The sequence below is a fragment of the Sinohyriopsis cumingii genome, chromosome 12, assembly GCF_028554795.1.
Source record: "Sinohyriopsis cumingii isolate HCF-2022 chromosome 12, ASM2855479v2, whole genome shotgun sequence".
Classification (NCBI taxonomy): domain Eukaryota; kingdom Metazoa; phylum Mollusca; class Bivalvia; order Unionida; family Unionidae; genus Sinohyriopsis; species Sinohyriopsis cumingii.
The window spans coordinates 40592341-40609282 of NC_142972.1; the positions used below are offsets into that span (position 1 = coordinate 40592341).

The 16942-nt window shown below is 33.5% G+C and overlaps 1 protein-coding gene across 3 annotated transcripts; it reads right to left on the reverse strand.

The window, feature by feature from the left end:
• Positions 1–4536: 4536 nt before the first annotated feature.
• LOC149786311 (uncharacterized) lies at positions 4537–16432 on the reverse strand. Of its 3 annotated transcripts, none has more exons than XM_089976697.1 (3): positions 16026–16432; positions 12031–12076; positions 4537–11468 (listed from the first exon to the last, which is right to left on the reverse strand). In XM_089976697.1, exon 3 carries the CDS (start codon positions 11454–11456, stop codon positions 9138–9140), a length of 2319 nt encoding a protein of 772 aa, XP_089832823.1. In that variant the 5' UTR covers positions 11457–11468; positions 12031–12076; positions 16026–16432; the 3' UTR covers positions 4537–9137. The 3 variants fall into 3 exon arrangements, with proteins under 3 accessions (XP_089832823.1, XP_089832824.1, XP_089832825.1); XM_089976698.1 differs by having other exon boundaries at positions 15973–16432; XM_089976699.1 differs by lacking the exon at positions 16026–16432 and adding an exon at positions 14678–14899.
• Positions 16433–16942: the final 510 nt, after the last annotated feature.

A 16942-nucleotide genomic window follows, 5' to 3' on the forward strand; every position in this document is an offset into this window, starting at 1 on the left:
AAGGTCTTGAAGGGACTTGTTGCATAAAATGAATAATTTGGACGATACTAAGGGTCCAAAGTTTTTTTTTTTTGTTTTTTTTTTTGCTATTGCTCCATAGGGTCGCATTTCATAGTTACCAGAGTTATTTCTGCAAAAGGTTATATCTGACTGACAGATGTCTCTAAAGAAACCTTACAATTGAGTCAAACCATGTATTAGACTTAACATGTGGTACACATGACTAAAAAAAAATAGGTGCTGATTTAATTCCTGTGTGTGTGTGTGTGTGTGTGATCCGGACTTTTAAACTTAGCTTTAACAATTGTTCAGTCATATCGCTACAATGTATGCAGTGTTGCAGTTTATAGTGGTCAAGCACTGGGGCATCATGCCGCAGACATATAGCATGATGTCCCACCCTGTCACATTATCCTGACACCAGGCCGACTAAGTCCTAACACTAACCTTTTGATGCTGCGCACAAAGCGAGGTAGTTGTTAGTACCATTTTTGTAAGTTTTTGGTATGATCGGCCGGGGATCGAACCCACGACCTCCCGCATCCAAGGCTAACGCTCTAACCACTAGGCCACCGGAGCGGTTGATTTAATTCCTTTTTCATATATACAGCTTTATGAATAACGAAAAACAACATATATATATATATATATATATATATATATATATATATATATATATATATATATATATATATATATATATATATATATAAATGGATAGCTCAAAAATTACAGTCCTCACCCTCCTTGATTTGTCTGCAGCATTTGACACAATAGACCATGATATATTACTTCACCGTCTCCAGCATGTATTTGGCATTCATGATACAGCCGTACTGTGGTTCAAGTCCTACTAGGTCAACAGGACACAAATTGTAGCTGCAAATGGATTACACTCCAGCCCAGTTGATGTATGATGTGGTGTTCCACAGGGGTCTGTTCTTGGACCTGTTCTCTTCGTTCTGTACACTCAGTCGCTCTCAAGTGTCATAGATCATCATCAAGTGTCTCACCAACTGTACGCTGATGACACCCTAATATACAAGTCTAGCCACCCAAATGAAGTTGATGCTACCATCCAAGGTGTCGAGAGGTGCATTTCTGATGTGAAATCATGGATGACATGTAACAAGCTGCAGATGAATGATGATCAAACTGAGGCCATTCTGATCACAACTAAAAAACTTTCTCATTCACATCCTTTACCTCAGACAGTAAATATCAGCAACGCCAACATTAAATTCACACCATCAGTACGAAACCTAGAAGTTACTCTGGACATTACTCTCACATTGCACCAACATGTCATGAACATATGCAAGGCTGCATATCTTGAGCTGAGACGCATCAGCTTAGTTCGCAAATATCTTTCAGTTGATACCACTAAAGCACTTGTGTTTTCATTAGTACTTTCAAGACTGGACTATTGTAACTCAATTCTGTCTGGTTCATCTCAATATCTACTCCAGAAACTTCCAAAAGTTTAAAACACAGCTGCTCGGATCATACTTAGAGTACCACGATCAGAGCACACCTCCCCGCTACTCTGTACCCTACACTGGCTATCCATTCGATCCAGAATCAAACACAAAATTTGTTCTCTGTGCTACGTTTCACTGTCGGACTCTAGTCCAACATATCTATCTAACTTCACCCATGTGAAGACACCAGCAAGACACATACACTCCTCTTCTGACAATCGTATACTCATTATTTCCACTATGAAAACAAAGTCATTCTTTTGCAGACCAGGGCCCGGCAACGTAGAATGAATTGCCCACTGAACTTAGACACAAAGACACAGTGATCACATTCAAGAAGGCTCTCAAAACTCACTTATTTCGACTGCAAGAACAAACTTAAAGACCTAATGTTTCCTACCTGAAATATTCTCAGCATGTTTTTTATTTTTTAATGTTTTTCTAATTTCATGGTGTTTGTTTTTGTAATAATATTATTATATGTTTTTATCTTATAGGTATTGCCTAATGTTGTAAAGCGCTATACAAAGTCCTCATTATTATTATTAGTATTAGTATTAGTATTATTATTATCATATATATATATATATATATATATATATATATATATATATATATATATATATATATATATATATATATATATATATATATATATATATATATATATATATACATGTGTGTTATTATTATTCAATGAAGTTTAGAATTGTTAAAAAGGAAAAATGTGTGAAAATTATGAAACTATTTGTCAAATTCTGAACAATGAAAAGTCAATAATGATGTTGACTTATTGATTGGTAACATCCATTATCTCATTCCTATGCCTGAGTGAGATTTGTTACTGAAAATCACTTGGTCATACAAAAACTTGGTAGCAGCATTAGCTGAAAAAGTCTACAGTATTTGATGTAATATCTGCACACAATCACACTCTTTCTCTTTGTAATAAGGCATATCCCGTATTTCTTTAGGAATACTTCCATCTGAGGTATACAGTTAAGGGTGTCATGCCAAGTAATACTTGTATCTAAGGTTGTGAAATATACAGATAATGGTGTCATGCCAAGTAATACATCCATCTAAGGCATGAAATATACAGGTAAGGGTGTCATGTCAAGTAATACTCCCATCTAAGGCGTGACATATGCAGGTAAGGTGTCATGCCAAGTAATACCTCTCTCTAAGGCATGAAATATGCAGGTAAGGTGTCATGAAAAGTAATACTTCCATCTAAGGCGTGAAATATACAGGTAAGGTGTCATGACAAGACAGAAATAGTCCTCATTATGCTAATATGTTGTAGCTTTCTTTAGAAAATTGGTTTGTAACCAGGTTACTGTCTACAATTCTGAATTTCTCATAAATATTTTTATGAACAAGATTTAATCTTAATTGTATTACTCTATCTTGATAATTCAGACTGAATTCGTCAAATTGAATAATGTTTACCCTTTGAGGTATATATCATGATGCTAATTTACAGACTACATCTAAAAGTGTATTATAAAATCTGTCTTGGTTGATCTCCATTTGGTAGGCAAAGATACCTTTCCTATGACTCCTTGAAAGTTGTTTTAAATCATACGCTTCGTTAATTCACTCAAGATAAAATTTTTAAAGTCATCCCAAATGTAAAAACAAAAATCTTTGAACATTTGCGGATGACAAATGGATACGGTTGCGGTGGCATGATGGCTAGGTTGTTCCTTATGCACACTAATCCTAACTCTTTGACAATCATACAATTTAAGGTTCATGTATTTACATATATAGTTCAAACGTTCTAGAATGAATCGTCATGAAATTTGTTCAATATTTCCATTTGTACGAATAAAAGACTTTCCAAATGAACTTGAGTTAGTGTCCGACCTTCATCTCATGTTTCTGCTACGAAAAGAGCTTTCAGGTTAGTATATAAAGCACGCCTTCATCTAACACCATGAACAATTACGATACAAATGCACACACGCATACCTCTTAATCAGGTCACAAAAACGGTTCGTTTTTATAAACCTTTCCCTAATAAATTAAAGTAAATTGCAAACACGCACTTACATGTATTATAATTATAGATAAGCATGCGTGTCGTGGAGTTCCATGCCAATATACTAAAAGTGGGTTATATGGACAGCAATGAAACATCGCCGTTATTTGTCACACGGATTCTGTGTCGTTATTAAAATTGATATCTGCACGAATCCCTAATGTCTTTCTTTTGCATCGAATCGGGAACAGTACTGGAGATCATAACAGTTTTGTGCATGAAAAGGAGTTTTAATTTCCGGCCAATGAAACATTATGTCACAAAAATAAAGTCCATTGCGGTTGGCTGAGCAAAATGTATTAAAATCCAACCTTGTGCAAATTCCAGGCTAGACCATTATTACAAATGTTCAAAATTCCATGGACACTAAATTTATATATTCGCTTCATACACCACAACACTGACGAAACAAGCACTAACACAGACACAAAAGAATTACAGAATTATATCATGAAGTACGTCACTGTCAGATAAATAATACACTTACACTCACGGTTTTCTCGTGACCGTTTTTGTGTATGAGTGCTCGGCCATCTCCTCACAACCACTTTTCTATTCAAATATTTCGGCTAATACAACCTCATGCCACGTTTAATGACTCATTTATTTTCTGCTAAAATATCTCAATTGATACAACCAATTGTCACGTTTAATGACACTAAACTTTTATTTTCAGTTCAAATATATAAACTAATACAACCACTTGTCACGATTGATGACTCACTGATGTTTGACGAAGATTCACTACTTCATAATACTTTCATTTCGCCAATGTGTTATTTGTAAACATATGGCATAATGCATTGCATTTTACCGTTAACACATAAGCATGAAAAACATATTAAATGTTAGGTTTCATGACAACAACTAGCAACCCACACACACAAAGGAATACAATTGCATTGTCTAAAAAGGTATTTGGAAAGAGGATATGTGTGAAAAAAGTTATAGAGAATACAGTTAAAGTGAAAATGTTCATTTATTTCAAACCACGTTTATACAAATTAACAACATATAAGGAAAATAGTCATATGTATGTTTTATAATGTATCGATATATCTCTCTGTTATCAATAACACTGCCATCCAAATAATAAATAGATGCACACACACACACACACACACACACACACACACATATATATATATATATATATATATATATATATATATATATATATATATATATATATATATATATATAGATAGATATATAGATATACATACATACATACATACATACAAATTAGTCAAACTGTTAGAGTTTTTATTTAATATGTGTACATAATCAAGTAGAATAGGTACATGAAATGGACACTCAAGGCTTAAAAGGGAACAAGGAAGAAAAGGTAGGAGCAGTGGTTAGTTATTCAAATTTCTCACAGAATGTACATCAAATGTCGAGAAAAAGACTTTATAAGTTATTCATAGTCTTCTGTCCACTAACCTAAAAGTCAGGAAAACAAGATAACTTACGAAGTATTGATTTCTGAACCAGAGGGCTGCAAGACGTTTCCTAGTGCTAACTGAACCTATTATGATCGCTAGTCTCATATAATCATTTTTTAAGCATATACATTGATGCCAGATAACAAGAAAAATTAGCAATGTAAACGCTCATATAAGGTTTCTTTCTGATAAATACGAAACCCCCTTTACAATAGACAATATACGGACTGGTGTGGGGAAGAAACCGAGGCAAATAGAGTTTATGCCTTTTCTTACAGCTTCAAACCGACCGCCGACCTAGATAGTTTTGGAGAAATTTCGAAAGCTGCTACACACTGATTATGATTCTGAGCTAGAAACTTAGTTGGTGACCATACAAAGTTTTTATCAATCTAGTGTAGAAGAATGTTTATTTGTTCTATGTGTAACAAGATTAAAGATACATACGGCCTAAATTACATGCCTTTCAAAAAATAAGATCATAGTTACCTTGTTTTGTATCATTGGGATAATCTCATTAAAATGCATATACATACCAATATTCATGGGTAGAGGTCAAACAAGGTCCAAACAAAAGAGGCTGTAACACATCTCATTCGAGCGTAGAAATTAGCCAACAGTGATAGAATATATTGTGTTCTTTAAGATTTATCACAAAACATTTCATGATCGTATGTCAAATATGATCCAATAAAATTTTGTGCGTAATGAACGGATAGCTGAATTACAAAAGTAACTCAAGGGTGACAATTGGCTCACAGAGACATGGATTTTGGTATATTGTTAAATCACTTTCCTTAAGATGAACTAAATTTCGTGAGTGTAGGTGAAATATGGTCCATGCAAAGTAGAGTGCAGCGAACGGATATCTGAAACTATATAGGTCATTCAAGCGTGAAAAATGGGTCATGGTGACCTAATTTCTAATTGTTTGAGTTACGTGTGTTAAGAGGCATCGATATTCAAATTTTTATGAGTGTTGATGAAAACAAATCGACGAGTTTAAAGGTCGGCACAAACAAGTAAAGAACAAACATACGAATGAAGTACATTCCGTCCCAGCTTCATTTGGCAAGGCGATAAAAAGAAAGAAACATTGTGCTCAAGCAGTAAGTGTCACTGCAATATTTCAGTAATACTGATACTACAAAAGAGTACTCACCAAACTAGCTAAAATCGGTCGATGTAAAAATTATGATTATGCTAACTACTGAAATAGAGGTTCTGTGCCGGCGAAGTATTCGTAGAAGAACCCTATAGTTTATGTATTATATTAACAGGATACACGTCTAATGGTTCTGTAAATATGGCTGGTTAAGTTTTCCAAATAAATATTGTTATGAGTTTATGCTCTTAAAATAAGTAACAGAAAAGAGTGAAAAGCATCAATGTTTGTAAAATTCTATTTTTTTTTTACTTCTCTAGAATACAAATGGAAACTAATAAGAAGAAAAAACTTTAGGCATTGGGAATTGAATCCAAAAATAATCATAGAATTTACAGACACGTATCCTGAAGATAAAAGTTCTGAATAAACTTTAGTAGAACTCCATATTAAGTCCAACGCTGAATGTGATGATGTGCCTATGGCGGCCTGTGTCGTGTTGTTCTACCAAATGTCTTTTGTTGAAATACAATAATATAATTCCAGGTTTGAATTCACTCTAAATCTCAGTGAATGTCTCTGTCCAGGAATATTATTATTTTATGAGAACTAGGTATTTCCAGAAAAAGAAATATCTGAATTAAATAATTTGAAGAAAGAAATTCCATCCCAAATTAACTTATGGACACAACAATAATGCAAACTTTGTTCTCCTAGATCTTAAATCACGAATTAATAATGCTTCCACGAACGAGATTATATAGTCCTCCACTTGACCCCAGGTCACAATTAACATTTTCTAAAAACAAATACCTGATGGAAATAACCTTCTAGAAAGTTCTTAATGTTTACAAAATAAAATGTTAATAATAATTAGAATATCTGTTTCTAAAATTGTATAACCTCGACTATGTTAGGTACGCCATGTATATTGTAGGGGAATTCCAATAACCTATACCTAACCCAAATAAACAGGTTTACTTCTATTAATAATGATCCTGATATTAAACACATACACAAAGAGAGTATTTTATCTATGTATTAGTTGTTTACAGAATAAAATTTGGTCAAGTAGAAAATAAACTTGATTTTGGATAAGGTCAAGTCCAACATTTAATGTTACATTACAATAGTATATAATGAAATAGAACAAAAATATTTAAGAAAATAACTACCAAACAATGCAAATTAAATCTACATAACAAATATAGCTAACAATTTTCAAATGAGTGCATCATATTCTAATTGCAAACTTATCATAATCGTTTAAGTTCATAAGACACAAGTATTCGTATCTTGCATCACTTGTCCAAGATGACAGTGATAAATAAATGTAATGTGTATGTTTCTCATCCTCTCAGATATAGTATTATGAACTTAAAGAAAAAAGAAATAACATCCGTTGATAAGCATGTGCATGACATATTACCATAATGAAGATATACTTAGGAAGTCACTAATCATTCACAATTATCAAATTTATGTTTATTGCAAGAATGAATCACACTGGAAATAAATAAATAATTCGTTTGTTACTTAACGATAGCATATTAAGCAAACATGATATATAAGCAACTTTCATTTTTTCCTGGATTATTGGCCGACCAACTAAATACGTGTTCAAGTTGATAATAATCACACACAATCACGCGTACCAACTACTAAACAAATGCATCCGAAATTATTATTTAGTAAACATATTATCTGTACATTATCATTAAGGAACAGCTTACAATAACTGTAATGTACAACTCATTATACTGTCTATGACCAGAGTACTGTCCTTTCTGACAGCTTACAATAACTGTAATGTACAACACATTATACTGTCTATGACCAGAGTACTGTCCTTTCTGACAGCTTACAAGAACTGTAATGTACAACACATTATACTGTCTATGACGAGAGTACAATCGTTTCTGACAGCTTTATATATGAAATCTTAATAAGTTAGATTAAAAAGGCTCTGGTCATTTCACGAATTTTTAACAAAACATACATACATACATACATACATACATACATACATACATACATACATGCATACATACATACATACTTTATGCATTATGAGATTTACAATATTCTTGTAAAAGCATATAACAATATGAAAGAACACAAATATTGCAAAGTGATAACAGAACAAGTACAGCACATTACACAACAAATACTCATGTAAACATGCAGTAGAGCCAAGTTGTATAGTTAATTGGTTTAATTCTGTGAGGATGCACAGTCCCAAAACTGCAATCTGTACTGAAAGTTCTGAAATGCGCTCTAAGCAACGCCAGTGCTATTTTCCATAAAAATTACTTTTTTTCTGCTGCATTACAATTGATGACATTTTGCTATTTATTGCTGTAAACAAAATAATTAAATTCTAAATTTTATAAAAATAAATCAAATGTCTCTGCGTACTTTTAACTGAATTTTGTTAATATTGACAAGTTTCACACCTTCATCTCAAACCGATTTACAGTTACTTGGCAGAAACGAAAGTGGGTACGGACAGAAGTACTGAACTGCTGATACTATGTCTCTGGCGAAAATACGGGTTGAAAGAGGGATTTCTAACAAGAGAATACTTGTAATGAGTACTACTACAATGTATATTCGGACAAACTTATTATGTTTTGGGTGTACTTTTGCAGAATATTTGGCAGTAGTCACAACATATACTGACACATTCTCTCCCTATTAATGCAATGTAGTAATTATTATATATACATTCTTGCTAAACATATATTGAATGCGTGACACGAACAAAAAGCAAAGTGCACGTTTTATGGTGAATTTGATCTTGATACATGTCAAAGTATTGAAGCTTGGCCTTTCATGCTTTCTGAAACGCAATGCGAGATTCCTTATAAATACTATGACAGAACAATGCTGCCATTTGAGAAGTAATTTACTAATGTGTTACATTAAATCAAGCATAATCCACACTCCTGAGCTCTAAAGAAGCACAAAGCACGTTGAAAATAAAACATGCATTAGATCCTGCTCATATCATACATTTGGATTGAACTGCACCTATATCTTAAGGAAACTGATAACTAATGGCATTGAAGCAGGTGGCAGAAGAACTTACGAATCCACTGCATGAAATCTTCTTCGCAGTTGAGTAGCTTCCTTTCGAAATCAATAGAAGGAAAGGCTGTTAGTTCTCGAGGACGTGCACACTGATCAACAAGAATTAAACTTAGCTTCGCTTTCTTATCATTGTCGATTTCTTCAGCTATTTTAATGAAAAGCTCCAAGTCCCCACGCGGTTCTTCATTTGTATCCAGTATCAATACAATATGGTTGCTAAACTCCATTTGTTTACTTTGTTCATTCTTCCTCCATGTTCCAGGTTTTACCTTATCACTGTTGCTGGTGATCCTTAGCCAAGAATCTCCAGGTACAAAATGCTCCATTTTGTTCGTGAGATCATAAGAAATGGTCTGGCTTCCAGTCTTATCATTCTCAATTTCCTCGTTATAAAGGAAAAAAATGTCGAAATTGGCTTCCAGGTTGGAATTGTTTTTGTAATCAATTGAGAATGCCTGTCGAAATCGTTTACCAGAGTCTTCCTTTTTATTGACACTTAATAAATAAAAAGCACACTTAAGGTAAACGAACTTGCGAAACTCTGAGCTGATTTGGTCCTTCCCTTCTGTACAATTGTGAAGATCTAACATGACCGCTGCTTGCTCAAACTGATTTTGTTTCACTAAACTTTGAATTTTACCTTCAATAACAGCTGGATCCTTGGCTTGCTCCTCGTCAAGTGACATTATCTGTTCGTAAAAATCAAGAGTCTCGCCATGCTTTCCCAGCATTTCACTAAGCTTTGCAAGTTCCTTGAGCCTTGTAATGTCATTTTTATCTTTTCGAAACAAGTCTTTAAGTGTTGGATATGCCGTCCACCCATCTTTAAGAAAATGCAGCTCTTCGCTCACTTTATATGCAATTGTTTGTATCGCTTTTTTCCAATACGTAATTGCATCTGTTTCGAACACTCGTTTTTTCTCGGGGTCTTTTTCCCGTTTGGCAAGATCTCTACAACAGTAGCCAAGTTGTTCTTCGCATGAAACAGTTGTTATGATTGATATAAACTCTTGTATTTTTAACGTGTTCAGAAATAGGTCAAATGCCTCTTTGGGTTTGTTTGTCTCTCTTAATATCAACCCCTTTTCAAACGAAGCCCACTCATTGCCGCCATCTATAGCTTTATCTAAATGACACACAATTTCCTTCACAGCTTCTTTTTTAGATTCTGGAATAAAGAAGACTCGGTCGTAGCCCTTTGCTGATGCCTTCTGTATCAAGTGCTGTTGCAAGGGGGATGAATGTGACTGTGCACCACGAAACGCGAAATTAGGGATATATTTGTTCCCGAATTTGCTTTTTCTTTCCCATGAAATCTTAGCTTTAAGCTTCTGTTTCATGACAAGGGCTAGATGGTGATGCGCATACGCAGTTTCCCTTAAATCTAAGGATTTTTTTAACAGTTCTTCTGCTTTTATCACATCCTTAAGATACCTAAAGTGTCTTCCACATATCTTTAATACAATTGAATCCTTCCAGTATGTTGCGAGGGATAAATTCAGTAGATCCGCGGTAGTTTTTGTTGCAATTTCCTCTGGTAACAACTCTTTCTTACTTTGAGTGACTCCGGTCCCAGTATCGATGGAATATAACAGTTGCCCAAGGGAAGCCCAACATATACCCTTCCACCTGGCTGGTGAATCAGAACTAGCGACGTCATATAACAATGCAGCTGCTTTTTTAATCCAACTGTCCCTGTTTCCTTTTGACCACCTTCGTTCCTGTATGGTTCCAATGTTGCAAAACTTACGATATATAATCCCAAGATCAAACTTCCACAGTTTGGTTAGTTCTGCTGGGATATCCTCTTTGCCTATGTCATCAAGCAATTCCTCGTATAGTTGTACAGACTGAAGGAGATAACGCGGACCAAATACAGAATAAGAGTATGCTATTTCTGACTTCCCAAGCAAAAGAAGGTTGTCGTTAGACTCAGATTCTAACTTATTTAGTTTTTCGTTTGATTCAGTCAAGTGGCCATCTTCCCGTGTCATCCAAATTTGGTTACATCGAGCAACAATATTGTCTTCTTCTATTCTCAGGACCTCTTTGTTTAAATCTAACGCGACCATTTTCTTGTCGGCTTTCCAGTTGAGGAAAGAAAGAACATTTAACATCCTTGTCAGCTCTGTTGGTAGTTCAAATTCATCAGATTTGCATTTCATGTCTATATTTTTCATACAGAACTCTATATATTTAGTTTTGCGAAGTTCCTCTATTTTAAGGTTAAATGAAGAAGGAAAGTTTATAAATTTTTGTCGGAACTGTGTCTCTTCATCCATTTCTTATCTCACCTGAAACAAATCAGGCACATGTTGCATTGTAATCAACAAATTCAGTCCCCTAATTAAAAACATACAGTATCTCCAGACTTCATGATTTTCGTTTCATTTCGTCCGTAATAGTTCTTTACCTTACATGTTAAACGAGATGGTACTTTCGTTACACTGGTTATAATTACAATTTGAAATTAACATAATATGTGTTACAGAAGACTGAAAACATCCAGGTTTTTTTTTTTTTTGTTGCAATCAGGACTACACTCGAAGAAAGGCAGGAGGACCATTTTAAAACTGTAACTGATTATATGTGGAAAACATGTTCCAGAATTTAAAAATGACCACCATCATCAGTGCCCTTAATCTAAGCACAATACTGCAAACTAATATTTACATTTCAAGCATTAGTGTGCCTGGCGAAAATGTCATCCAAAACTGGAACACCGCTTTTACATGCAATGACATTTTGTTACTGATTTTCTCGTGATCTTTATATACCTGGGTTAAACGTACCTTTTACACGAAATTATAAAATAATTTTCATTTCCCTAAGACACATCTTTGCTATTAAACTTACTTAAATCCTTAACTGCTTCACCGTTTGATTCGTCAACTGTTCACAACTGAAAATGAAGCGAGAAAAAATAAAAGTGTTGGCGCAATTTCCACAATCTTGAGATATTTACTGTTTAGGCCCTGAGATCTCAAAAGCCTATTACGCTGAGTTGAGTACGAGTTTTTTATTTCAAACTCGAGTCTAGACACCTGGTTTCTAGTTTTTATTTCATTCCTGGAGTCAAGTTTCTGACTTGAAACTCGAGTTTGGGATAAACAAAAATATCGAGTCGAGTTAGATGTAAACTACTCGAATCAACGAAGACTGGTTCCTGCATTGTGAGGTCTTGTCTAGGATGTTTCCCGTTCCATTATGCTAAAAATAACTTACACATGGGTAGTCTCAGATTATAGAAAGGCATTAATACATGATAAATAACAACAATAATAATGACCAAAATTCATGGGCGCCAGAACACAGAGCCAAGGGTGCGTTCCCCTCCCGCTCACCTCATCCCCGATGTCACCTATACACATGTCTTGGCCTACATTAGTAAAATTTAATGGCCTGCCACTACATGTCCCCGACCCCCCAGCCGGAAAAATGGCTGCGGGTACCCTTGTCAACACTTAGTTAAAATGTGCATGTATATATATATATATATATATATATATATATATATATATATATATATATATATATATATATATATATATATATTACAAATGTTTTAAATTGCAGATTTTGTATAAAATCAAACATTCAATGTGTAATATACAATTTATAAATCCTCATTTAATTATTCAAACCACTAAATTTGAAGAGATTTGGTTGAATTTAATTTTAAAACTTGAAAACACATGCTTTATTATATCTCATATGGAGGCAAATTGTTTTTAAAAAAATATAGTTTTTATCTTTAAAAGATCTAGCAAAAAATGTTCGTGTACACCGTTTTATTGTTTGAATAACAATAGCTGTATTTACAAACATTTACCCAGTTATTTCGAAGTAATAATTAATTACCATGGCTACATTCATAAACATTTATACCAGCTAATAAGAAAGAAATGTCCATTAACACACACACACACACACACACACACACACACACACACACTATGCCAATAGCAAAAACAAAAACTTCATTATGTATAAAATTATTATCTTAACATAATTCCCAAAGGTAATTGGATGACTTGATGGCACTTTTATCAACAAAGGAAAATGAAGCAGAGTATTTGAACAGAAAAGGTTTCCATTCTTTGAACGTTTAGGCATGTGATGTTTCTATTTTTTTTTACTTTGTCATCCATATTTACATTTGTGAGAAGTCAATATCATAACATATTATGCAACATGGGAATATTACCCCTAAACTATCTTTAAATGTAGGAATAGAAGATGACAAATTATCAAAATAAATATAACTGAATTATAAAACTGCTGTGCAAATCTACAGATCACCCGACAGTCATCAATAGGTTTGTATTGTCTCTTGAATAGTTTAGAATTCCTGGATAACGATTTATACTTGCATGCACATCAGCGCCAAAAAGATCAAATAATCACTTATTTATTTACATGGGCGTGGACTTTTATGGATAAATACGAGCACTTATAACAGTTTTAAGTGAAAATTTAGTTTTCAGACAGCGTATGATGCCAATTTTAGGCTGGTATGTTGTGTAGCCAGATTGCCTGAATCTGTCCATGACAACCGCATTCATAGGCTAAGTATGTTCTGACACGACTTATATATATATATATATATATATATATATATATATATATATATATATATATATATATATATATATAAAATCAGTAATGATTATGTAATAAACATACAAATTTACAAGATATTTTATATTACAGATTGAAACAAATCATATAATATCAAGATATAATTATCATAATAATATAATAAAAACAGTAGTAGTAGTAATTGCTCTTATTACAACAAATGATATTATTATTATTATTATTATTATTATTATTGCATTAAGGATGCATTTACAGCAGGAAAGAAAAAGTAATATACATACATCTTAGAAATAAAAAGAACTTATGGTATATTTGATTTTGTTTTATGCTCATGAAAACGTAGCAAATCAAAAACAACATTTTGTCTGAGATTACCCCGGAGATGAATTGTTTACATTCTAAAGTGGTCCCTGGGAAAGGGAGTTGTGGTTTAGAGTGTGTGTCAATGTGAAATAAGTGATAAAATATTGTTCGCTATAATAAATACTATAATCTGAATAATAAGTTCAAATTTGAAAACTCCTAATCATTATCGATTTTTATTACATACCCATTTAATCATTATCGATTTTATTACATACCCATTTAATCATTATCGATCTTTATTACATACCCATTTAATCATTATCGATCTTTATTACATACCCATTTAATCATTATCGATCGTTATCAGATACCAATTTAATCATTATCGATCTTTATTACATACCCATTTAATCATTATCGATCGTTATCACATACCAATTTAATCATTATCGATCTTTATTACATACCCATTTAATCATTATCGATCGTTATCACATACCAATTTAATCATTATCGATCTTTATTACATACCCATACAATCATTATCGATCGTTATCACATACCAATTTAATCATTATCGATCTTTATTACATACCCATTTAATCTTACATTGCTGTTCTGGCTTTCGATACAATTGTTCAATCTGTAATTCCGTATCGTACATCTTGTATTTCCAATATCACACACCCAGCCTGGAACTACTTTTAAAACTTAAAATATTAAATAATAGTCCACTTATAAAATATCCGCAATGATTTATTGCTATACATTTAAAATATTCAAAAATTCAAACACACGTTTTTGATTTTAGGAAATGCAGTTATATTTGGTGAAAATGGCCGCTCGGCCGCTTGGGATAATGGGAGAGTACCGCGAGCAGCGATGAGCAGTTTGTGTGCATTTCACAGTATCCTGGCCGAGGAAGTTTCAGTTAGTTAAGGAGGCCAACAATATCTTTGACATAGTATTTGAAAATGAGTTTTCAGATGAAGCTAGTGTACAAAGTGACATCAAACGAGAGAGAGAGAGAGAGAGAGAGAGGGGTATTTTTCCGATGAAATATTGAATTGAAACTTTTAAAACTATAGACAAAGAAAGAAAGACGAAGTAGTCATGTCAAAATTCAAGGCAAGATTAGATATGCTCAACGTTTAGAGGAAACTTTATTCCATGTTTAATTCCCAAGGGACATTCCACAATTTAAATCATCGAAAATACTAAACAGCTAAATTCTATTTCAGCTTCAGAATTTAAAAATTATGGCCTGCGGAATTGTAGATTTTAACGAGAAAGTTTAAGTGGAGGTACTTAAAATGTGTCTGTTAAGATTGAAGTGGAATCGATATTGTTTAGAAAATCTTAGAATAAACCTGAGAAATAGTTGCAACATAAAGGCAGACGTGTCACAGAGAGCAGCAACCGTTTTGATTGTAAACCAAGCTAGAAATATTTCATCCTGTCGGAGTGTTGTCGAGATCACTGGGCGCCATACAGGGAAATGTAGTTATATATTTTAAATTCTTGCGACTGTTCAAGTAGAAAATAAAGAGAAGAAAAAAAAAACATATCATTACTACAATATTGTTAGAATTTTCTTGTTAGATTATATTCAAGTGAATATTAACAATCCAATCTGCATATTAGAAAGACACCGAATCTTTGATTTCTTAATATTATGCTTTAGTTCTCATTCTAAGTTCAATGCATAAATAAATAAAAAATCATGAATTGAAACATAAAAACAGAGAGTTTGAATGTACTGTAAATGGATCAGGTTTTTAAATACACTTCAATGTATTAATTATTTTAGTCTGTAAAATTTTCCCTGAAATTTGCAGGGAAGTAGAGTGTCTATTCAGTTTGTGGAGTGTAAGAAAAGGGGCCACTTACTACTGGTCCAGAACCAATGTTCCCTTTGAGAAATGAGGAAAAAATGCACTTGCCTGTGACTGCAGATTAAATCGATTCACATGTCCCATGCAAGAGTTTTAAAAATTCTAAGCTGAAGAGTAAATCCATATTTGAAATGCAGACATACAGATGATGCAAATGCACAGTTCATATGGGCTTAGCCACAGTTAAGTACATGCACATGTTGAGGGTTGTACACCATCTTTCATAAAACGCCAAATGCCTAATTCATGTTTTTAGAAGTATATATAAGTGTTTTGTTCCGAGTCGGGGGAAAGAACTCGTTTGATAAGGCATAGGAACCTGAAGAACTCGACATTCCTACGTCATATCAAACATTTTCCGCCCACTATGAAAAAAACATATTTAGTTTGATCTACCTATCCTATACTGATACCGACAAAACATGTATACTGTACTGTACGCTTTCATCACCAATGAAAGCCGAAATAGCTAATGTTAAGTTCACAGTGAACAAGGTAAGTGAAGTAATTGTGTACCTTGATACAGAACCCGTCATGTGAAGACAGCATATCAATTGAAACTTGTCTAAACATGTACACTATAAACCATGTGAAAAACCGGTTTAGACATATCAGTTTTATCAAGGCTGCACTAAAATGACCTACCCTTGATAAGACGGATTCATGCTGTATCCGTAAGAAAAATAAACCCTTGTTAAGATCAATTTTTCATTAATTTTCATTTCGCTTTAATGGTCATTGTACGTAATTGCTTTAAAATAATGACAATAGTTAACAGTTATTGCAAATAGATGTTATGTTTGACATTTACCTTTTGCTTGTTTCTCTATATGTAATGGTGTTTTGTGTGTGTGTGTGTGTGCTGGGCCATGATTGTGCTACTCAGTGATCGGTCATGGCTCAGAATAAAGTCGGGTACAGTCAGCCATACGTGAGAATTCAGTCACGTGGAACAACACCTATAT